At 42.1% G+C, this 23454-nt stretch overlaps 1 protein-coding gene across 1 annotated transcript in view; it reads left to right on the forward strand.

Annotated features, from left to right (window-relative positions):
• clcn2a (chloride channel, voltage-sensitive 2a) overlaps window positions 1–21420 on the forward strand; it is a gene marked incomplete at both ends in the record, with an annotated part of 56906 nt that extends 35486 nt beyond the window's left edge. The window contains 17 exons of the mRNA XM_080503594.1: window positions 319–444; window positions 3200–3284; window positions 3812–3913; window positions 5777–5879; window positions 9381–9536; window positions 10049–10118; window positions 10214–10324; window positions 11616–11829; window positions 11959–12092; window positions 13809–14053; window positions 14506–14617; window positions 15907–15953; window positions 17861–17929; window positions 19239–19277; window positions 19384–19488; window positions 20547–20633; window positions 20905–21420. Of these exons, the coding sequence (XP_080359720.1) occupies window positions 319–444; window positions 3200–3284; window positions 3812–3913; window positions 5777–5879; window positions 9381–9536; window positions 10049–10118; window positions 10214–10324; window positions 11616–11829; window positions 11959–12092; window positions 13809–14053; window positions 14506–14617; window positions 15907–15953; window positions 17861–17929; window positions 19239–19277; window positions 19384–19488; window positions 20547–20633; window positions 20905–21420 (2321 nt within the window). The remainder of the gene's footprint in view (window positions 1–318; window positions 445–3199; window positions 3285–3811; window positions 3914–5776; window positions 5880–9380; window positions 9537–10048; window positions 10119–10213; window positions 10325–11615; window positions 11830–11958; window positions 12093–13808; window positions 14054–14505; window positions 14618–15906; window positions 15954–17860; window positions 17930–19238; window positions 19278–19383; window positions 19489–20546; window positions 20634–20904) is intronic.
• Between the last annotated feature and the right edge of the window lie 2034 nt (window positions 21421–23454).

Here is a 23454-nt window from a genome sequence, read left to right on the forward strand (position 1 = left end):
TAAAAAAAAAAAAATTGAAAGAAGCCGTGGATAAAGATGACAGACAGCACATTGCTGTTGGAAAACCATGAGAAAGTGACTTTTGCATAATATGACCCCTTTGATTGTGATGTCCAAACCTCAAGCTTTTAGTAAATGCACATTTAATCATTTTACTGGTAAATTAATTGCTAAATCAGGAAATGTCAGTGATTACTTCACAGTTTCAGTGCATGTCAGGTTGTATCTCACTGCAATGTGATTGGAAAGTAGTGACTTGAAATATTTATAACATGCAGGAAATGTTTCCCTGTGTCTGTGTGTGTTTGTGCTCTTCAGGGGTGTTGTTCAGTATCGAGGTAACGTCAACGTTTTTCGCGGTGAGGAACTACTGGAGGGGCTTCTTCGCTGCCACCTTCAGTGCCTTCATCTTCAGAGTGCTGGCGGTGTGGAACCAGGAGGAAGGTAATGTGCCTGATACCAAGGCTTTATTTATTTCCACATCTTTTTGTGCATCAGTGCTTTTGTGACTATATATCCCATGGTTTGCTTGTTTTTTGGGTTTTTTTTAGAGCAGGGGTGTCAAACTCCTTTTGCTTCAAGGACCACATACAGCCCAGGTTAAGCTCAGTTAAGACAGACCAATGGAATATTGAACAATCGCACCTGTTTTCAACAACAAGAAGTTTCTTTCTGAGAACAATGGATTTGGTCTTCAGTCTTTGAAGAGGTTTCTTCCCTTATCCAGGTTGCCTCATCGCGTTATGCTGTTCACTTCGTCCGATACGTTTAACTGAGACCTGATTGAAATGCTTCAAGAGGCCTGAATTAATAATGAGAACATAAACAAACACATACAAGACAAATCAATCATAACGTTTTATAGCCATGTTCATACAGCTGGTTGGATTTCAAAGGAGAAATAGACTGTCATTATTTCATTAAAGAAGCATTTTACTTATTGCAAGTTTTACTTTTTCTTTGTGGATAAGTCCTATTTATTTCTTTGTTAGAATATTTAAGAACATACATTTTTGTTTTCATGATTCTGTTCAGAATTTAAGCTGTTTTACACATTTCATTTTCATGTTGAAAATTACAGTTTAGAAAATGAAACTTGCTACTATAAGAGTTTCTCGCATTTCTACTCATTCTCTATTAGATATTGGCTATTTCTATCATTAGATATTTTACGTAATACTTCAGGTTTGGAGCGTTCTGGTGGAATTAATTGCTGAAACAATGAAACACTAAGCAGAGTTCAAAGGTTAAAAAAGGTAAATACAATAAAAAGGCTTCAAGTGTTTCATTAAGTTGACTCAGTTCGCAGTGAACTGTGGTTCGTCGTGTTAATAGCTGATGCATAACATTTATAATTGCATACCCCGTCTGGTTTAGTGTATTTTTAATTGTCTATTAATGGATGACTATGTCCCCCGAAACTTATTCTGCTCAGGTCTCCAACATGTTCAGGGCCAGCTCAATATTTAGTGTCCAATAATATAAAAATGTCTCCAAAAATGTTGAGGCATTCAGAAGTGTTTAGGGTTGCAAGAGGATGGAAAACTTCCGGAAACTTTCCATGGGAAGTTATGCAGGGGAATTTGGTAGTATCTATAAATGAAGTGAATTGTCACTGAGCTGATGATGCACGTGGCCAGCTGAATAAAATGACTTTAGAACAGACGTACTTTCAATAATAAGTTTGAAAAGTCACTAAATGAGACAGTCAAGCACAGGTTCCTGCATGACAGGTGGATCACAACAGACTCAATTTTAACTCGTAATTCATATTACCTAGATAGATTGGTCGTAATTCATTTCAGGGGATCAGAGGAAGTAAATGGCCTGTAAAGTAACTTAAATATATTTTTTTTGAAACTCACCATTAATAAGGATTCCTCCTACAGTAAAGCAAGCTGCTCACAAAGCGCTTTTTTCAAGGTCACTGAAAGTGCGTACAGAAACCATTATTTATCCACATCAGTCACACAGGTGGAGGTAAACTGTGTTGTAGCCACAGTTTTCCTGTTTTATTCCCGTAAATTCCCATTAATTCCCATGGAAAGTTTCAAACTTTGAAAAACTTTCCCCTGTGATTTCCACCGGCAGGACGGTTTATGACGCCGCTGATTTAGAGTGATAGTCGTCTTAGTGTTGGAGGGCCATGCAGTTACGCAAAGAAATCCTCTCAAAAAACTATTTTATTTTTATTTTATTATTAATTCATTTCAAACAAATCGACATTTCAAACGTGTGTACAATCACATACGTAGCTAGTCTTATATATTGCATACATACATGAATTTTGATATATAAACTCATTGACTTATTGGAAATATAAATAGAGAAGATATGGAAATAGACACTCTATGTTTGAGAGTACACACATACTTATAAACTTACATACATTCATCCTATATCTAGTTAAATGCCTGAAAATGGGTTTCCTTCTCCAATATTCAATAGTGATACATAATTAACCAAATATACAAGATAGAAAGTGCAGTTAATATGTAGTGAATACTACAAATACACACCTTAAGTCCAGCATGTACAATGTAATATTTTTACTGAACAGAGCCGATGAACAATTCTGATTTGTATCAAACTGCTTGAAGTCGAACAACACAAAGAACAAGAGCTGCTTTAAATTCCTATGATGTATACAACAGCTTTAATCCAAAAAGTATGTGTGTGTTCTTCTTTTCACCTCTAGAATTATTGACAGTAAGTATTTATTAAATTTGAGCTCCAAACCTTTGAGATTGTGTTGTTTACCATCACTGTGCTAATAGTGAAAGCACAATGTCATGATTACATATTAAGTGAAATAAACATGTCACAAAACCTTTATTTTGTTGTTGTTGCATATTGAACGTAAAGACCGGGTATTATTACCATTTGAGCTTCATTCTTGACATTTAGCATTGTTCTTGTGAAGCAATGTGAAATGTAATTGACGCTCTCCTTTCGATATTCTTTTCCTAAAATGACCCTGACCAGCAGTATTATATTCAATATGTTCTGCAGAAATGAATCCATCCACAATCCAGTTCTGCTGTTTCACTGAGCAGACACTTTAATCCAAACAGACGAATACCCGAGGATCCGTGACAATACAAGCGAATCTCTTTTTAGATATCTTAACAAAGATGTTCCCGTGCGAGCATTCAGATTGTGTTTGTCGCTGACTTATTACAATCCTCTTCTCCCCCAGAAACCATCACTGCTCTCTTCAAGACCCGCTTCCGCCTGGACTTCCCGTTTGACCTTCAGGAGCTGCCAGCATTCGTCGTCCTCGGGTGAGTGTGCCTCTCTGTTCTGACGCCGCATTAAAAGGGGAGCCTGATCCCACAGCACTTCAGCGCCCAAGTTGCTGAGATGTGAGCTCTTTATTCAGCTCCTCTCTGAGGTCTCTTCCCAGACACTTTTCGCATTCCTACTGGGAGCCCGAAGCTCGATTTGCATTCGGCGAAGTGGCCATGAAATTAACTTTTTACCCTGCTGATTACAAGCAGAGGCTGCAGCCGCCCGCTGCACGCGCCAGATCTGATCCGTTTGATGCCAAAATGTCTGAACGGAGAGAAACAATGCGTTGACACTGGTTGGATTGCGATCAAAGAGATTTTTCAAAAGTGACTGACTTAACCAGCCGAAAGCAACACAAAAAGAAAAAGAAAAGAAAAGGAAAAAATACACCTAAAAACCTGCCGCTTGTATTTCTGTGTTGGCAAATGTTTTTCGGGGCTGCTGGTTTTGTTTTGGCCCGGGATGGTTTTCTGTTTCACCCTCAACAGAACAAACAGACCTTGGCTGTGTTTGTTTGTAGGATTGCCTGCGGGTTTGGCGGCGCTCTGTTTGTCTACCTGAACCGGCTGATTGTGGAGTGCATGAGGAAGCAGAAGACAATTAACAAGTACCTGCTGAGGAAGTGAGTATCTGATCCCAGTCTTGGCATATGTGTTCTTTGTCGTTCTTTTTTTTTTTTAATCCTAAAAACAGATTTGAGAAATGCTCTCTCCTTTGCCTCAAAGCTGGTATTTCGGTGATAAAATATGAATATTGCTGCTGCTAAAGGATGAATCAAAGCGAATCCAACTTTATTTATATAGCACTTTTCATACAAAAGGTTGTGCTTCACATACTATAAAAATGTAAACAAAAACACACACACGCAGCCTTCTTGACAAGCACCAGAGGGAAGGGGGTGTAGTGGAGTACAGTTTGCATGTTCTCCCTGTGTGCAGTTTTTCTCTCGGTGCTTAGACAGTCATTTATTGTGTGAATGTCACCGTGTGCATTATTGTCTGTCGCTGTATACGGCCAGTCCAACTGTGACTTTGATAAACCAGCAAAGAAGAAAATCAATTTCTCCTCAGTGTAGTGATGAACAAGAAGCAGAAATAGCGAACCAGCTTGTGAAACATTTAATTTCATGTTGCCTGAGCCAAACGGAAAACAAAAGACAGCAAATGCTGTAAAACAAAACGCACCCTCACATGATTGTCCAACCACAACATTTCATTTTTTGCATGTTGATTTTCTTGCAAATGAGCCAAGCATACGGTGGTTTGTGTACTTTTATGATCTCCCGCTCTGGCTTTCTAACTGCATTTGTTAATTTGGAATTTAAGCTGAACACGCATCCTTTGTGTTGCGTGTTGCCTTTATTAAAGTGTTGCATTACACACTACTGGATTCCTTTAAGTCCTTCTTTGCTTCAAACCTCTCCATGGAAGGTGTTTAGCTGCACCACTTCTATTATTTTGCAGCCTCTCATTAAAAAAAAGCCATTGTTTTGCTAATGTTTTAGCATTTATCATGTATTTCACTGTCAGTAATATAACTTTAAATCTGACATACAGTGCCCAAAATAAATCAACATGTCATGTACAAGGTTTGTCTTCAATGCTCAGTGTTTAGGCTAGGCCAGCTTAAAGGGCACTAAACACTGGAATGTAGCAGCAGCGCCACCACATTTCTGTCCTTTTTGCTCAAGAAATCTGAAAACATTGTGTACGTCTCCTCTCTTAGCAGACTGTAGACGTCTATGTCTTAGTTTTCAGCACTGACTTTTGCCAGGTGACTGTCTACAAGGAGAACGATGAGCTCAGATCGTTCAGGAGTAAAATGCAAGCGGCAGTACAATTCTTTTAATGAGTACCAATACCCCTGGCTTGTTGCACAAAGCATGAAGGTGAATGTAAATGTAATCTCAGTAACCACTTGACTTCACACCCAGCTCTGGTCTGGGAACGTGGCTCAGGTGGTTGAGCAGGTTGTTCTTACATCACGGGGTCAACAGGTCGGCTTCTGCTGCTGCATGTAAAAGTGTCCTTGGGCAAAACACTGAACCTGGGTTTGCCCCCGATGGCTGGGAACCTCCTGTCACTGTTGGCGTGTTAATGGATGAATGAGATTGAAACTGTGAAGTGCATTCAGGACACTCGGGAGGTGAAAACACATAAGTGCCGTGCATTCAGTCGACAGTCTATAGGTTCAGTATAAATCTGCGAGTTGAACTGTGGGTAAAGCGCCTCTGTGAATCTAGATGAGCTCGGATGACCAACCTCCAGCTCATGAGCCTCTAGAGCTGTTTAAAATTGATTTTTTTTTTTTTTGCTCCGTGCTAAAATAAACATGCAGTTCTGGTAAATTATGGCGAAAGCCCTTGTGTAAAATTGGGTCACTTTCACACACGGATCACATGGAGCTATTCATAGACTGCCCGTGCACACTGGAGGGAGAGTATGCACATACAGTATGACAAGCACACCCATTAATGACCCCACAGTCCGTCTCTTCCTGTCAGACGCCTGGTGTATCCGGCCCTCGTCACCCTGCTGGTCTCCACGCTCACGTTCCCACCGGGCCTCGGGCAGTTCATGGCTGGACAGGTGAGAAAATGCTTTCCCACTCGGGTGACAATATTAAAGCAGGACATGATTGTTGTGAGATGATTGACGGTTATTTTATATGAAGTGGGGGCTGGTGTCAGGTCGTGGGTCATCCTTGATCGCACCGTTAGTGGAGATCTCTTATTAAAATAAAACGTAAAAAAATCCAAGTGATTTTAATAGTATTATTTAATGCAGTGTATAGGCTTTTTGCTTATGAATAGTGTTCGACGGCAAAGTGTAACATTGCGTTTTTTTGGGGGGGTAAAATAATTCCAAGTAGCAGGCCTGAGGCGCCTGTTCATGAAGGGAACACAAAAAAAAAAGTTGTGCTGTGTTGTGCATTGTGCTGTACTGCCATAGGAAAACTTTAATAACTGACAGAACAAAGTGAAATGTAGTTTGAGCTGTTTTCAGGCAGAGATGCCGAGCAAACATTTTTTTATGTGTGTGCTAGTGTTTTGGGTGAAGCTGTCACTGCATATTCATCCCACATAACAATCCATACAGTTTCATTTTGAGCAAATACTCAAAACAATAAAAAAAATAAAAAAAAACCAGCCTGATAGTTCGTTGAAGGAACTTGTTTTCCAGTGGATCATCCCTAATTCTCAGACAGTGATACAGAAAAAAAAAAAATCTTGCTGCGATACAGAAAAATACAGCCTGCAGTGTCAGCGTCGCAAAAGTTGCACTTGTTTGGAGAAAGTGTCAGCAGTGAGTTGATGTTGTATTGAAAGATTTATGGCTCCAGGGATATCGCTGTCCGCCACTTTGATGCACGCTGAAATATTATCCACTGTTTTTGATGGAGAGCTTAAATTTTTATTTTTTTTTTAACTTTACATTTACTGCAGCATGTCAACATTTTAGTGGAGTCATTAGTAATTGATTATTGGGGCAGTCTGACTGTTTCTCTCATTACGTTTGTCGGGACTTCGTTCTACTCAATAAAACACGATTCATGACCTAATCACAATAAAATGGGAGCTAAAAAGCTGAGATAAACTGCAAACACTTGCACTGACTTTCTTTTCAGCTACAATGTGCAAAACAAATGCAGATGACTGGCAATACCCTACTATACAGGGAACCGTCCATCTATTTAAGGCTGCTAATGTAGCACAGGTACAGTGGACAATGCTAATATTACACGCGGTGGGACATCTTAAGAGGACAGAGTTAAAAATAATAAGTTCCTTCAAAGCCAGTAAACTGGAGTTAAGAGAAATAATTGCCATCATAAGAATCCTTCTGGCTAAAGGTTCATTTATGTTCAATGCTGAATGCGATACAGATATGAAAGAAGATTTGCGTTCATTACAACCACACTCCTGTCTGTGTCCTGGAAGTTTACAGATAGCAGGACCACCGGTAACCGTGGGGGGGCAGTGTTGAGTTGCCCTGGATATTTCATCCATTCTCGTAATCATATTTGGCCAATAATGTCATAAATTGTTTGAAGAAGCATAACTTTTTTTTTTTAAATCTATTAACAGATACATGCTGCATTTGTTGGATTTGAATACCTTTGTGCAGGATTTGCTTTTCTAAAACATGTCCAGTGAAGGGGATAGTCGTCACATTGAATTATTGAGGATACATTCTCTGCAACACTCTGGTGTAAAAAAAAAACGTAAATATTTTATATCAGAAAGGCAGTTAAGTTATTGGCAGTTTGTATGTTTATTGCTTGTTGCATACAGTCGCGTCACGCATAGGGAAACTTTATTAACTATAACTGAGCCACTAAATTCAATTTAGTACTTAGCGACTTCACTGTGTGTTATTCACTGCAATTGCTTTGAGCATCACAATGCTAACATGCTAAGCTCTTAGAAAGATGTTTTAGTCCTTATATTTCAGTGTCTTATTTTCATCCGAATGACATTTGTGTTCCTCAAAATAAGTTTGGTTCTCCCTCCTGTTCCAAAAGAAACTGTGATGTAGCGGTCTGGTCCATTTCTAATGCACTGCGATTGTTAGACAGACTCTCTCCAGGTTGTGTGAGAAGACAAGACACAATGGCGAGTGTTACACGACACATTTATGAGCTGAACTGTGTCTGAGCAGAGCTGCAGCTGCTGTGTTTGGCTGCGACTTGCCGGATGCGGTTAACGGCTCCTCGGATTTTCTGCGTTTGTGATTGAATTTACAGCGCGTGTGTGTGTGTGTGTGTGTGTGTGTGTGTGTGTGTGTGTGTGTGTGTGTGTGTGTGTGTGTGTGTGTGTGTGTGTGTGTGTGTGTGTGTGTGTGTGTGTGTGTGTGTGTGTGTGTGTGTGTGTGTGTGTGTGTGTGTGTGTTTACGCACCGGAGGATTTGACTCTGCGGCGCTTCTATCTGACATGACGGATGTCCAGCCGGACCGTGGCTTCCCCTGCAGTTTTTCGGCCGTCGCCAGGACCACCGCATGTCGTCGGTGTTACACCCACCCGTTATTAACTCATGAATCACGGCAGTCAGAGCAAAGCGACATCTTTCGCCACAATCACAGTTACAGTCTGTTTCAATCAGCCTCCGCCGCAGTCGGTTAAATAGTTGAATGATCTCCTCATCCATCGAGCCGCAGTGATTCCTGCTGAGCAGCCACAACCCAGGCTGGAGCTCAGCTCGCAGCAGTACGCTGCATAATATATGAAATCATAAAACAACAACCTTTTTTTTTATTGTTTTGTTATTTATAGTGGGGATGGGGTACAAAGAATGAATCCATTCCTATAAGATGCAATGCAGCTTCTCATACTCTCCTCTCTCCTATTTCCTCTCGCCAATCACCTCCATGTCCTTCATCACTGCACCCATGCACTTCCTTTCTCTCTCTCTCTCTCTCTCTCTCTCTCTCTCTCTCTCTCTCTCTCTCTCTCTCTCCCCTTCTCCTCTTTCCCCACATCTCTCCTAATTACATCATCAAACCAACTCATTTCTCACACTTTCCCTTAAAACTGTCCCTCTAATGTTCTTCCATTAGAATCTCCCAGTTAGCACTATAGTGCTGCTGCATAAATACTATACAGTAAATAAAGATGAAATCAACACAATTAAAACATCAAATTAATATCAACTACTGACACTTGTTTGAATTTTGATTTGGGGGAGAGAGAGAGAGAGAGAGAGAAAAAAAAGAAAGCCTGTGAGCTTGTTTGTTCCCCGTCAACGTGCAGGCGGGTTTCTGAGTTGAACAGCTGCACCGTTTGTTCTTTTCGCTTCAGCACATTCGATTCGAAACAAATGAATCAATACTGCATTCCAGTGCCAAGTCTCAGGATTAATTTGAGTAGGTTTACATCAATATAACAAATAACTGTGGGAGAAAAGTCTCTGTTAACACCAAGCTCACAAAATGCCAAATACTTTGTTTCGAAACGTTTCTTTTCCAGGAGATTTCGTGTTCCAGCGCGGCTTTCGTCCTGACTTTGTGAAACCACCAGAGCCTTTTTTTTTTTTTTAAGTCATTCGGACGTTTCACATTCGCGCCACTTTCTCTTGTGTTTGACCTGCCAGCTGACGCAGCACGAATCACTGGTGGCGCTTTTCGACAACCGCACGTGGTGGCGCCAGGGCGTGGCGGAGGAGTTCGACTACATCAGCCACCACCACGCCTGGAAACACCCCCAGGTCAACGTCTTCATCACGCTCATCCTCTTCATCATCATGAAGGTAAGTCCTGGACTCAAGCTGGACAATTCCAAGTTTGGACATAAATCCTGTCGCCCAGGATTTTAATTTGCACAAAGTGTGTTAGAAAACCTGGATGACTGGAGAGTTTTTGGCTGTTGACTAACTCGAGGAACACAGATTAAAGAAATATGTGGGTTTTTGGGGGGGGTTTTTTGCCTTCCTCAGTGCACGGCTCTCACTACACTCTCTGTGGATTTACTCTTTTCCAGTGTTATCCCTCTCATCATGTAATCCCACTGTGGTTCTGTGGAGCTTGTTTATGTGAGGATTTTCTATCTGCCGGAGGGCACCTTGCTGCTCTCGTCGCTGTAGCCGGCTCTGGTTATGTCTTTGGTGATTGAATCTTGGATTGATCAGACGCCTCCCTGATGTTATTGTGCAATGCATCATAATCTAAATATGCACAATTGACTGTCCAGACAATTTGGGAAATATGGGGACTTTTTTTTTTTTTAAACCGATTCTCCAATCCTGCATCTCCTCCGTTTCAGTTCTGGATGTCCGCTGTGGCCACAACCATGCCCGTACCATGCGGGGCGTTCATGCCTGTTTTTCTTATTGGTGAGTGAAATCAACAGGTTTGTTTTTTTCTACTTATTTATGCAGCAGCAGTGAACTCTTTAAAAAAAAAAAAAGCGTGCGTGTGTGATTGACAGGTGCAGCATTCGGCAGACTTGTCGGGGAGATCATGGCGACCATGTTTCCCGATGGCATACATGCTGATGGTACCGTGTATCCCATAGTTCCTGGCGGCTATGCTGTCGTCGGTGAGTATCTCCAGTCGGAAAGACGTGTTTGGCTTGGAATGAGCAATTCGAATTCAATACAATATTTTGATCTTTTGAGAACAAGCAGAACGTTGGCGGAATAATGAGAACGAAGTCGGGTGGAAATGCTCATGTTGAACACTTTCATCGAACCGGCAACTTTGAGAATTGACAGTCAGTGTGTTAGTCTTTTATCCATTTATTCACCTTGAGTTGAAACGATGGAAAATTAGTCATATTTTCAGGAGGTTTTTTTTGTAAATCTGTATGCACCAGAAATCCAGAAATATGCCTCTTTTGTCCCAATTTTGAAAGGAAAAAACATCAAGGTAGCAAAAGTATAAGATATGCCAATATAAGTTATTGTGTTATTAAGACGTGGTTTTGCTCTGAAAATGGGTCTTTAAAAATGGGTTTGTCTACTTTTCTTGGTCCTATTTCAACTCTGTGTTATACTGAACTACAGGTGCTGAGATGTTATTGTTAAAAGGTTTTAAATTGTACAAGATATTATGAGACACTTTCAACTAGAAAAAAAAAATTCTATATTAAAGGGGAAATTGGGCATTTTGAATTTGATTTGGCAGCTTTTCATAGACTTCATTAGTACAACAGAATGTATACCTACTGAGAATGTAAAATAAAACTGTGAATGATATCCTTTGTTTTATGTTTTTTGTTGTTATTTTTTATTTGTTTAACCTATATATGTCAAAAGTCTTCCTTGTTGGCTCAGCTAAATGTGTTTTTACAGTTTTATGAGGATGAGAAATGAAAATGAATAATATGTCATTACTTTTTTTCTGTGGACTGAAAGCATGATAATAGTAGAAACAAAAAAATATTAAAACCTAGTAAAATCTATCAAAACACATGTAGCAGAGCATAAACCTAACAACGGTTTTACCTCATTGGTGCTCATTTAAAACCCGTATGATTGAAATTGCTGCCGCTGAAACGTTGGAGCCGCTTGTTTCCCATTTGTAGCCGTTTATAGAAAGCGGCTGATGAGAATTGATTCCTTCTAAGTTGAACTTTATATTTCGAACCAAAACAAAATAGAAAATCGTTCAATGCAAAATTGGCCCGGTCATGACTCACTGGAATGACAAATGATACGAACGAGAACAAACATCCTGCACATGCTGTGTTTTCACGATTAGCCGTGCCGCAGAGAACTGTTTTCTGACAAATGGTACAAAATCTTCCTTCACAGTTACTGCTGTATGCCGATTGCTTTGGAGAGATTAGTTCAGAAACACAGGTTTTTCTTTTTCTGTTGTTTACCCAGGTGCTGCAGCGCTGTCTGGAGCGGTCACCCACACTGTATCCACAGCGGTCATCGTGTTCGAGCTGACCGGTCAGATCTCCCACATCTTGCCTGTGATGATCGCTGTGATTCTGGCCAACGCCGTGGCCCAGGCGCTACAGCCGTCGCTCTACGACTCTATTATTCGCATCAAGAAGCTTCCTTATCTGCCTGAGCTCGGGATGGGACATCACGAGTGAGTCTGGATTATGTTTTCTCCTTTTTTTGTTCTTTTTTTTTTTTTTTTTTTTTTCATCTCTTACCCGTCCCACGTCTCTCTTTTCCTGCTCAGTCTGTCACCTCAGTCTTTCACTCCTTGTTTCAGGAAGTATAATTTCCGAGTGGAGGACATCATGGTCAGGGACGTGCGCTTCATCACTCTGACCTCTTCCTATCGGGAGTTGCAGGAGATGCTGCTGACGGGGCAGCTCCGGACACTGGCCCTGGTCGAATCAAGAGGTAAGGGTGGACCCGTTCATGTATGGAAAGCTTTCCATCAAACTTTTTTAGGTTAAGCATTTTAAATTGATGAGCAACAACCATGTACCTGCACAGTAAACTGAGGAACATTTGTGATCAGAGAGTGAGCAGCAGCTTGATCCCACATCCAGCTCTTAACACCAGCTTGGTGTGTTTCTATAGAAATTACAACACCAGAGAGAAATTCTCCTTGTTCAGAGTCTGAACAGCAAAAGAAAAGCAAATTTTTCACCGGATGTGTCAGCATTCCTGCCAGTTTTTTTGCACTGTGTGTAAATTGCCACATCGCGGATTACGTAGCAGACGTGCCTACAACAGCTGGGAAGCAATCCAACGTGCCGTTTGCATGAACTCCTGGATCAGAAGTAGGGCTGCACCACCTCTAAACGGATTGTAATTTCAGTTGGATCGGGTCACTCCGAACACAAAGTGTTTACTTGACTGAATAATCTGATCACGAAAAGCTATTAATAGTCACGCTGTGGTTTTCCTGTTTTACAAGAAAGCAAAATTAATGACAAATGCAGCATGTCAAATATAGTTTGTTTGCATCTTTTTGAATGTTTATTCCATGAAAAAAAAAATAAAAAGATGAGTGAAAGTACTGAAAACAAGGGCCAAACTCCTACCAACACCAGACAGGAGACAGGAGACGATGTTAATGAGGCGCGACCATTACAAGGACATCCCCTCGACTGGAGACAATAAAACGCCACCTTGAAATTGAATTTGTAATTAAAGGACAAGATGTCACAGATTAGCAAAGAGTCCAAAACTGGCCGTGGCTTTATTGGATGTTGGCACGTTATCTCGGCCGGTTGCCAGACATTTGATTGTGCACGGATTCACGTGCCCTTGAGGAAAATCTGGACAGTCAATCAATCAGTTGACTTGTTGTGAAGGAGGCTTTGTCCCTTTAGGTTAGAACTAAACATACAATGCCCTGACTGTCATCGATCTACATTTTGATGCTGCATCTAAATTTTTAACTGGATCGCATGTTATCGTTACTACATTTTTCATTTTGTAGTTTGGAACATTCATTATTGATTTGGTGATTAAGCTTTTGGATGTCCAGAATATTTTGTATCATTGCTTATCTGCTTGATCATAACTTTGAAATCATGTACTTCTATTTTTTTTAATGCACCTGGCCAAATGTGGCTGCAATCCAGACACCTGGCATATTAATCTGGGATTATTTTAACAAGTTAAGAGAGCTTTTAACCAGTTCAATTCAACTTTATGTCTATAGCAGCAATTACAACACAAAGTGCTTTTACAGAGAAAAACACAGGATTTAAACCTCATTTTAGTGAAGCTGCTGCTTATATCCAGGTGTGCTCAATAGTCTGGAAAATACAGTAATTCGAAGCCTCAGGTCCTGACTCTCTGACTTCCCATTACTAAACACTGCTTTACATGCAGGTATAAAACTTTGCATTCTAGTTCTTTAGTGCAAAATAACAAACAAAAGAAAGCAAATCATAGATGATCACTCAGGAGACTTCTACTATATTAGTGCTTTGCAACCTGTGAGCTTATTTTTTATTTTAGCTGTCATATCCTAAAACTTCAAAAAGATACAAGCTCATTTATGAAGAATATGAAGCAAATCCAAAATGATTAATTGGTTAAAAATGTAACTAACTTGCACAAGCTCTGCATCTGTCATTGGTCCTCCTCTCTATTCAGACTCCATGATCCTGCTGGGCTCCATCGAGCGCCTGCAGCTCCAGTCTCTGCTCTCCCTCCAGCTGGGCCGCCAGCGGAGGCTGGAGTACCTCCGTCAGCTGGCCCAGGACAACGGCACCAACGATCACCTGCCCAGCCTGACCACGGACAGCACCCCCAGCTCGCCCTGCGCCCACGCCCAGTTCAACGCCTCGACCAACACAAGCGCTCGCCAAGGGGTTCGCTTCCTGGTGAGCACGCAACAGGTGTGAGGCGTCCGGGGGCGCCAGGGCTGGGCCGGGGAAACGTCCGACTTGGGTTGGGGTTGTAGCAGTAGGATGACAGTGGATCAGGCACAGCATGTGTGAAGCATGTAGTAGTAGGTAAGGGCACAGATGGAGATTTTGGACTGCTCTTTTTGGTAAGTGTTTGGAACCTGTATAAAATGCTTTTTTTTGGGGGGGTACTTTCCCCATTAACACGTGTTTTCTGTGTTTCTGTCGTCTGTGCCCTCACCTGTGCTGTCCTGTTTGTTGATGTGCATGCGCTCGTATTCGTCTTCTCTCTCTCTCTCTCTCTCTCTCTCTCTCTCTCTCTCTCTCTCTCTCTCTCTCTCTCTCTCTCTCTCTCTCTCTCTCTCTGTCTCTCTCTCTCTCTCTCTCTCTCTCTGTGCGTCTGCATGTGTCTGGCTTTCTCTGTTAATGTGTTTTCCATGTAGATCTCCACAGAGGAGTCTTCCTCCTTCAGCCCGGTGGTTTCCAATGCCCAACTTCCTCTGAAATCCGCCTTGAAAACGGTTTCTGCCATCAGTGACACAGAAACACCAAATAGTATGTATTTTGCTCCGCTACAAGAGCACACGCAGACCGACACCCTGGTTCCACATTGTATTAAAAGGCTTTTTATGTGACTGGATTGCGATCAGACAGTGTTACAAGTGTTTATGCAGACGTGAGATGATTAGCGTGAACATTAATTTGTTTGCTCCTTCCACTTTCTAATGTGACCAGGGACACGTTGAAATTGAAACAGAATCAAACACAAGTGTCAGTGCGAATACATTTTCAATCCATCAGCAGACGCCTCTTTCCAAATGTATGGGTCAGTGCCAGCTTGTGTCCACGGATCAAATGAGCGTCAGGCCTATAATCTCACAAAGGTTTAGGGCAATGTGCTGCAAATAGAAGCCAAGTGCAAGTCCATGTTATACCAGATGGCAAAAGTAAGTCATTTTACCGTTCCATTAAAAACCTGAAACATCAGAAAGTTTGAAAAGAAAGTGTCACTAAAAGTAAATGTTAAAGAGCATTTTACAACCTTTTATACAAATGAACGACTGAAATATTCCTGGTTTAGAATGGTAAATATTATAAGCTCTCATAATTAAAGAAACTGAGAGGTTCACTAATCTGTGGAAAAGAGCATTTAACTGGAATTACAAGCAAATATGGCAGATTTCAAACACCCTGCAAACATCATCCTGATGTCCTGCACACCAGAATGAAGTCGCCTTTAGCTTTCGATCAGTTAGGAAAGTGTAATAAAATGGGTCTCAACCACCCTTGGTACTAAAAAAGTTGGGACGATCGCTAAAAAAAAAAAAAATTACAAAGACTTTGTATATCCTGTCATCTGTCATACATAATATCATTTAATGATTTTCAAAACCCAATTTTCAGAATTCCTCCATCATGGAGAACAAATTCTCCACTGCTGGATCTGTTATTGCCATTCATTGCTGGTTCATCCCCGAGTTTCTTTAAGTGATGTGTTTGGAGACGGGATCAGCCGGTCAGTTTACAGAACGCCGACCAGTGGTGCATGTAGCATGCAGGAAAATAAACTGGGTGCCTCAATATTTGCTCTTGTTGTGGCTTAAGACTGAAAAACCATGAAATAAACGATCATATCTGATTCCAAACTGTAATGTTGACACTGCAGTAAATCCTGTTGGTAAATATAATGGCGTTAAAATCAGATCTGCACAACAGACTCATTTTAATGAAAGGATTAAATAGGTGGGATCCTACAAACACGTTGATTTTAAAAGGTCAGGATTCAACACCAGATTTTTTTTTTTTTTTTTTTTTTTAACTCTTTTTCTTCCCCCCTCCCCAAGGTTCTCAGACCCTTTCCTGTGCTGACCAAGACCAAGAGCTGCTGGAGGTGAGCCTGAAAAACAACCTGTGAAACAACATGGGGTTGAATGCGAGTGTGCTGCAGAGTGTGACGTGTGCAGTATGGGCGGGTGTGTGTACGCTCGCTCCGAGTCCACGCATACACCGTCCACCTCGTCGTCCTCCTGCCGCTGACAGGCCCGACTCACCCACAGGCAGCAGGGCTTTCCTGTGTGATCTCATGCTGTGGTCTTCGCCTTTCTTTTTCTTTTTTCTCCTCCTAAAACTTCTGTGCGTCATTGCACCCTCACCGCGCCGCACATCCACTGCCAGTCAAACGCGTTTGAACATCCTACATTTGAGCATTTCTTTCTGTTACGTTTGAAGCGGCGATGGTGTCGATCGACTGCGGGGAAATGTTTTCGGCTCAATCAGCATCATCGACGGTCAGCCAGACATTGTTCAAACCCACAAAACTTAAAAGTTGGATAAATGTGGCAGGAAAACCTTTTTACCGCAATGTATGAAGCGGGGAATGTATTTTTAATGTGTGAGCACAAGCTGTTCATCGATAGCTTCCCAGCTCGTATTCACCCTCTTCTACCTTCAAGTTAACTTTATTTCTTTAGCATTTACTGTAAACAAACAGCCGTAAACAAGTTCTTCCTGAGTTTAAAAGCAAGAGACTAAAATCAAACAACAGGCTACACCAGATTAAATTAATTAGGCTTTTTGTTCTCTGGATCGTAACTAACAAGTGCTTTCAAGTGTGTCCATAGTTATTAAAATCCTTTAAAATGAGTTGTTGACATTGACAATTTAAACATGTTGTGTCAGTGTGAAGCTCAGTCATTTCAATGTGTGTGTATATATAGAAGTATTTTCTTGGTGGTGACAGTTTCTCTAAGCCAACTTCAACTTGCATTGACCCTTTTTTTTATAGAATTAATCAAATGCCTGCATATTGTAAACTCTGCACTCTGCAGCACTAAACGGGTTGTGTTCTCTTAAATCAGCAGCATCTCAAAAGATTTCCTGAAACCAAAGTGTGTGAAGTGCATTAGTGTTACTTGTACATGTTTCTTCCCCTGGAGTGTATCACTACTATTGTCCCTGCATCAGTTCTGGTCACACACATTGTACCATTAAACTGAGGAGCTTCCTGGAGAATTTATGGAGAACAGGACTTTTTCCCCCTAATACCTTCTTTTTTTTTTCTTTTTTTTTTTAATTCGAAGCCTTCATGTGCTAAAACGTAAAGAGGAATCAAGCTTAAACCTGCATGAAATATGAAGCTCATCCAGAATTGTCAGAGGAGGAAAGTTTTGCTAATCTGACTTCTGCTAATCTTCTGTGATTGTTGCTTCTTTCCACAGCAACTACTTTCTGGGGGGGGGGGGGGGGGGGGTAGAACTAATGAGATTATCACTGGATCTGTTGCAACCTTTTAATGTTCTCAGCTATGGCTGCGCTTCAGAGGTTAAAAGCTTTCAGAAGTATGATGTTCAGTCATATTTTCACTGCACTATTACAACCCTGGCCATGGAAAGTAGCAGCTGTTATTTCAGTGAAGATCAAGAACTGATTCAGAATAAAATCATGGATTCTTAGAACCAAAGTTGCTTAACAGGCCAGTCACGGTGCAACATGCGGACAACGATCTTGACAAGAATGCTGAAGTATAAGATGTTCAAGTCCTTCTTTTTCTGGCAGTGCATCTCCTCCCATCGAGTGTCGTGTTAGCACTTGTACAGACTCTGTGCCCTCACCTTCATCCGCGGTGTAGTAATTATACCCTTTAAGCAACATTGTGTTCACACCGCACAGACTTCTCCCAGCAGAAGTCAGACTGGGATCCAATGTTGCGCCATGCCGAAAGGGCTCACAACTGTCCACTTTCACTGATGCTGATGTTAATGTTGTGCTGTGTTGATGCCTTCTCTCCCCGGTCGGAAGAGCTCGGCTGGGCCGGCTCCTCCTGAAAAGAGAAAGCCCAAGCCCAAACGAGTGAGGATCTCCATGGCGGTAAGATTGTCTGCCGCCTAGAGACTGTTGCCTAGTAACCGTTGCCTTGCGACACACACGTAGTGAGTGCTGGACCAAAATATTTGTGGTACACACATCGAGGCGTCAGAGTGGCTTTGCGGAGAGAGTGAGATGAAGTGCCCGCGTGTGTGTGTGTGTGTGTGTGCATGCATGCTTGCGTGTGTGTGTGTATGTGTGTGTGCGTATGTGTATGCGTGTGTGTGTGTGTATGTGTGAGGTGGGCAGATTTAACATCACTGTCAACTGTTTGTCAACTCGACCCCAAACTGTTGCCGAGGCTCGTACCTGTTACCGTCTTATTTTCCTGTGTCAGTTGTTTGTACCATTTTCTGGGTTGCTGATGAATAAAGAAACACTTGCCTTGTATTTGAATGTCTCCTCTGATCAGCCATAACATGATGGCCGTGTTGGGCTGCAAGTGGGCTTCGTGTCCTGTATACAGTGGGCAGTATCTATTAAAAGTGGTGCAAGGAAGAGCCATGAAGGCCATGGCCCACTGAAGCATGAGGACAACGGTGGGCGGTACGTGTGGTCCTGTCCAACAAACCGCTGATTGTGTTAAAAAGATGTGAGGATATCCAGTTTGTTGGATGTGTGGCTGCAGTGTGGCAGCTCCATCAGGCGGCCCATGCTGACCACTGTCCACCACTGAGAGATCCGACGATGGGGATGTGCAGCAATGAAACAGATGTCCCGGTCTGATGAAGCCTATTTAAAGCCCAAGGATGGAACAAAGCATGTAGCGTGGTGCTTTGGCCAGTCTGCAGGAAAACACTCCTGCCATCCATTTTGGGCTTTACTTTGACTGTGTCACCTGCTGAAGTATTGTTGCACAAGTGAACAACAAGTCTGAGGCGTGAACTTCTCCAGATTCCTCCAGATCCCAGTTCAGTCGAGCGTTTGTAAGACGTGCTGGACAACCGAGGCCAATTGAGGCCAAGAGTCAAACGATCTGCTGAACATTGTGGTGTCAAATAACACAGGACACCTTCAGATGTCCAATGGAGTCCATGTCTCGAAGGGTCATAGTGGTTTGTCACCTAAACGCTGGACCACGTTAGGCTCGTGGTCATCATTTTATACCTGGACACCAAGATCATGAAGTTTTTTATTTATTTATTTATTTGTGGGGGTTTCGGGAGAGTTTCACATTCATTCCACCAAGTATCCTCACCAGATTGGCTCCCTGTATGCAACATACAATCTGATGTGGCGTTTTGGTGCTCAAGTCCTACCTTGTGTGTTTATCAGACTAACAAGTTGGGTTTTTTTTTTCTTTTCTTTTCAGGACTCAACTGAAGTAGAAGATTGCACGACCCCTTCAGATGTAAGACCTGCACTAAGCGTATGTAATCCAAATGAGTGTCATCACTCAGATTTGCTTATTGATGATTGTCATGTACGTTTTAATTTTTTTATTTTCCTCGCCGCAGATAGCAGAGTGGGAGGAGCAGCAGCTCGACGAGCCGGTGGAATTCAAGAACTGCAAGATTGACCCCGCCCCCTTCCAGCTGGTGGAGCAAACGTCTCTGCATAAGGTGCAACAGAGACAAACAGCCGTCGGCGCACTTCCACAACCAAGCTAAAAGAGAGAAAGGAAGCCACGCTGTAGAGATATGGCACCTGTTCAAAGTAATATCTGTGAATAAGAGGCCCAGCATCTATCTGGGTGTCAGCAGAGTGGATAATACTGAAAAAGCGGGACATTCAGAGCAGCAACACTTTTCCCCTCCATGAGAATTGCTTGACGTTGAGAATCTCTGAGACCAGAAATAGCCGTGAGAAATGTTCTTCAAAGAGACGCCGTAACCCCTTGTACTTTTTTAGGACTATTCATACTTTGTGCTGTATTTATTTTTACCTGCATTGTTTATCCAGAATTTCTAGTGGGATTTTTCTTTTTTTTCTTTTTTCTTTTTTTTCAGTTTTGAAAGATGTGATCATTGTTTTTTACACCAATCCTTCAATTACCGGTTACTATTTTGAAATTAGCAACAAAGTCACTGGAGCTTCACTGAGTTTGTTCGCTTTGTCTTGTGTGCGAACATTTTGAAAGCCACCGTCTCTCCTTATACTGCTCATTCAGCTAAACATCAGCTTCACCTTTACCTGTGTTTATAAGCACTGTCTGCACGTCATGACTTCAGAACTTGTTTGGTTTTTTTTCAGAACGGCGAACATCTAAATTTAGAATCGACTTACGACTGTATCTGCAGCTCTAAACAATAATCGTACCGCTGCAACTGACGAAGAAAAAAGTTACACAAGAGTTGAATTCCCAATTAACTAATTCACTACGACCTGGTTATATTTGCACTGTAAACATTGTCCCAAACTCTCAGGACATTTTGCCACACAGATGGTGTTTTCTAATTATCTGTGCACGTCACAAAAGTTATAAAAGGCAACAAGCTGTGAGGTGATGATCTGAATTTAGTGACTTCCGACACAGTGACCATCTCCCCAGTCGCCGAGTGGATGCAGTCTGACTCCACCGTTTGGGGTTTGCATAACCCAGATTCCTGAATGCAAACCACCCCCCCCCACCTCTGAGTTTGTATTCAGGCCATGACCGACCTCTCCTCTTCTTCCTCAGACTCACACTATCTTCTCCCTGCTGGGCCTGGATCACGCCTATGTGACCAGCATGGGACGGCTGGTTGGAGTGGTCTCTCTCAAAGAGGTGTGTGTGTGTGTGTGTGTGTGTGTGTGTGTGTGTGTGTGTGTGTGTGTGTGTGTGTGTGTGTGTGTGTGTGTGTGTGTGTGTGTGTGTGTGTGTGCGCGTGTGTGTGTGTGTGCGTGTGCGTGTGCGTGGGAGTCTTTCACTTGTTAAAGCCTGAAAAAGAGTGATGTTTTATGTATGTGCTCATTAATCCCCACCTTCTCCGTCTCCTTTCTTTCTCTCCAACTCTCCCGGGATTCGACTCCTGTCTCTTCTGGGCCGTCCCCCAAAGCTGCGTAAGGCCATCGAGGGCTCAGTGACAGTGACGGGGGTGAAAGTGCGCCCTCCACTGGCCAGTTTCCGAGACAGCGGGAACAGCACAAACGTTTCTGAGGTAACAGAACTACACAAGCTGTGCATCCGCCACAGGGGGCTGTCTTTGCCGCGGGAACCCAACCCTCCGGATGTGAAGGACCAGCCAGATCTCCAATACAAGGAGATCCCCGTCACCTTCTCAGACCAGACCAGTTTGGTGTCGGAGGACGGTTCCGGCGACGTGGCCAATCAGCCCACGGACCTGGTGCTGCAGGAGAGCCCCTCGTTCACAGAGGACCCAACAGACTTCACTTTTGACTGCAGCCCCTCCCACACCGAGGAGTCGGAGCTTGCCTGTGACTTTGACCCCCCGACACAGACCCCCGAGCCGGAGGAAATGGAGGAGGGCCGGGGGAGTCCGTCTCTGAACAAGGACCAGTCGGAACCTGAGGGCGAGGCCGGTCCCGCTCACACCCAGGACCCGTCAGACTGATCCGACCCACGCTGTCGCCTCATGAATGTTGACATTTCCTACATTTGTAGAGGTCACACTCACCTCCAACTCCAGCCTCGGTACACGTGTTTCTACCGTTGTTGTGGTGTGTGTGTGTGTGTGTGTGTGTGTGTGTGTGTGTGTGTGTGTGTGTGTGTGTGTGTGTGTGTGTGTGTGTGTGTGTGTGTGTGTGTGTGTGTGTGTGTGTGTGTGTACGTACACGAATGTTAAAAGGATCAAGCTGGTTTTATTTTAGGGTCAACACATCTGTCTAAAAGATCCAATTCAACTCTTTTCTGACTTTCCTGTCTGTGGCTTTATGGGTCCAACCGAGAACCGAAATCTTTAAACGTCCAAAATCCAAATACAATAATCTTTTTATTCTCTTATTTTATTTTTTTATTTAAGAGTGAAGAAATTTTAAAAAAAAAAGTGTGATTCAAAAGGAAAAGCTGCCACAGCTTCTCCTTCTTGCCTGAGGCGTGAGGTTGCATCAGCCACTTCAGACGTAACCTCAGACTTCAAGACTCAATTGCTATTTGCCTTATTTTTGATAGTAGTTACGGCATTACAGCCTTCAATGTCCTTATTAAATGAAGGTGTATTATCAAACACTGCCTTGCCTTGGGGTAACTAGATCCACACAAGGCCACAACATTGAATAACCTCGAAGGCTTCACTGGTGGAGCCCCAGAACATAAAACATGCTCTTAAATTTTAAAAAAAGGCAAAATGCCCTTCCTGACTATTCTTACTGAGGTGCGTTGTGTCGGTACTGTCACCATGTTGCAGTGTCGGTGCTGAGCGTCCTTAACAGTGAGTATCTTTGATGGAGTTTGGTCTTTCATTCCTGACTTTGGAAACAGAATTCTCACCACATGTTTAATTTAGAAGCTGTTTTGGAGGTTTTGATCATATCACATGATGCTCGTCAAGCAGATGGAGTCTGCTCAGTCGTCACTGCAGGTTTTCGTTAATCTCTTCATTATATGAAGCACGTTTGAATCCATACTGGCTTAAAATTTGAATATAAAATTGTAGAAAAATGACTTCAAACTTTCACATGCATGACAGCTAAGCAAATTAAGAGTTTGAAGTCGTAAAATGTGTGAGAACAGATGCTAAATAGACATTTAGGTAGGATTTTTGGGGTCATTATGGCGGTATTAAAAGCAAAGAGCCAAGTAATTTTCTCAAACAGCTGGCCACTGTTGTTTTTGAAAGCTTTCTCAAACAAGACCCTGTTTGTTTGAGTCTTTTCAGCTATGGATTGATTCATTTTTTTTACTCTAGTGAGTATTTACAGGACAAATATTACCGATACCCAGCGTGAAAGAGAGGGACTCATTACCAGAAATACAAAGCTGTTTCCTGAAGCAGCTCATTTTTTAGCAAAAAAATTAAAAAGTGATGAATTTGTTGTGAACTTTTTATAGCTGCAGGTGTTGAGGGAGATGATCGATAGCAGCCCTCAATTAAAGTAAATTACTTTGCCCACTAATTAAATCTTCACTTTAGATAAGCAATTCCTGGTTAATAATGCAGCTTTTTGAGTGGTTTATTTCAACACCCCTTTTTTTGCCCATTTTATTTTTATGTTTATGAAGATTTTAAGAAGTTAATGTTTAGGTAGAGAAAAAGCATATTATAAAGAGAAATCCTAGTTATATAAGAACAGGTGCAATGGTTGCATGCTGTACATAAAGACTTGTCATATAATATGCTGGCTGCTTATAAATCCCAACAAAAATCTTTTTGTGTGTGTGAAAAACATCAAGGGGCCTTAAGTTGCTACAGCCTTGTATCAACTTCACTTAAAACAATTGCATTGAAGAGTAGAATTGATGTATAATTACAGAGGGGGGAAAAAACGTGTATCAAAGTCTGCATAAATGCACACAAGCGTAAATTAATTTCTTCTCAATTAGTATACAGTTGTAATCCCTGCAGTACTCCAAACTGACCCCCCCCCCCCCCCCCCCCAAAACCACAAGTACAGACTTTGGTCGAGACGACAGGTAATGTTTTTGCAAA

The sequence above is a fragment of the Blennius ocellaris genome (genome assembly GCF_963422515.1).
Source record: "Blennius ocellaris genome assembly, chromosome: 10".
Classification (NCBI taxonomy): domain Eukaryota; kingdom Metazoa; phylum Chordata; class Actinopteri; order Blenniiformes; family Blenniidae; genus Blennius; species Blennius ocellaris.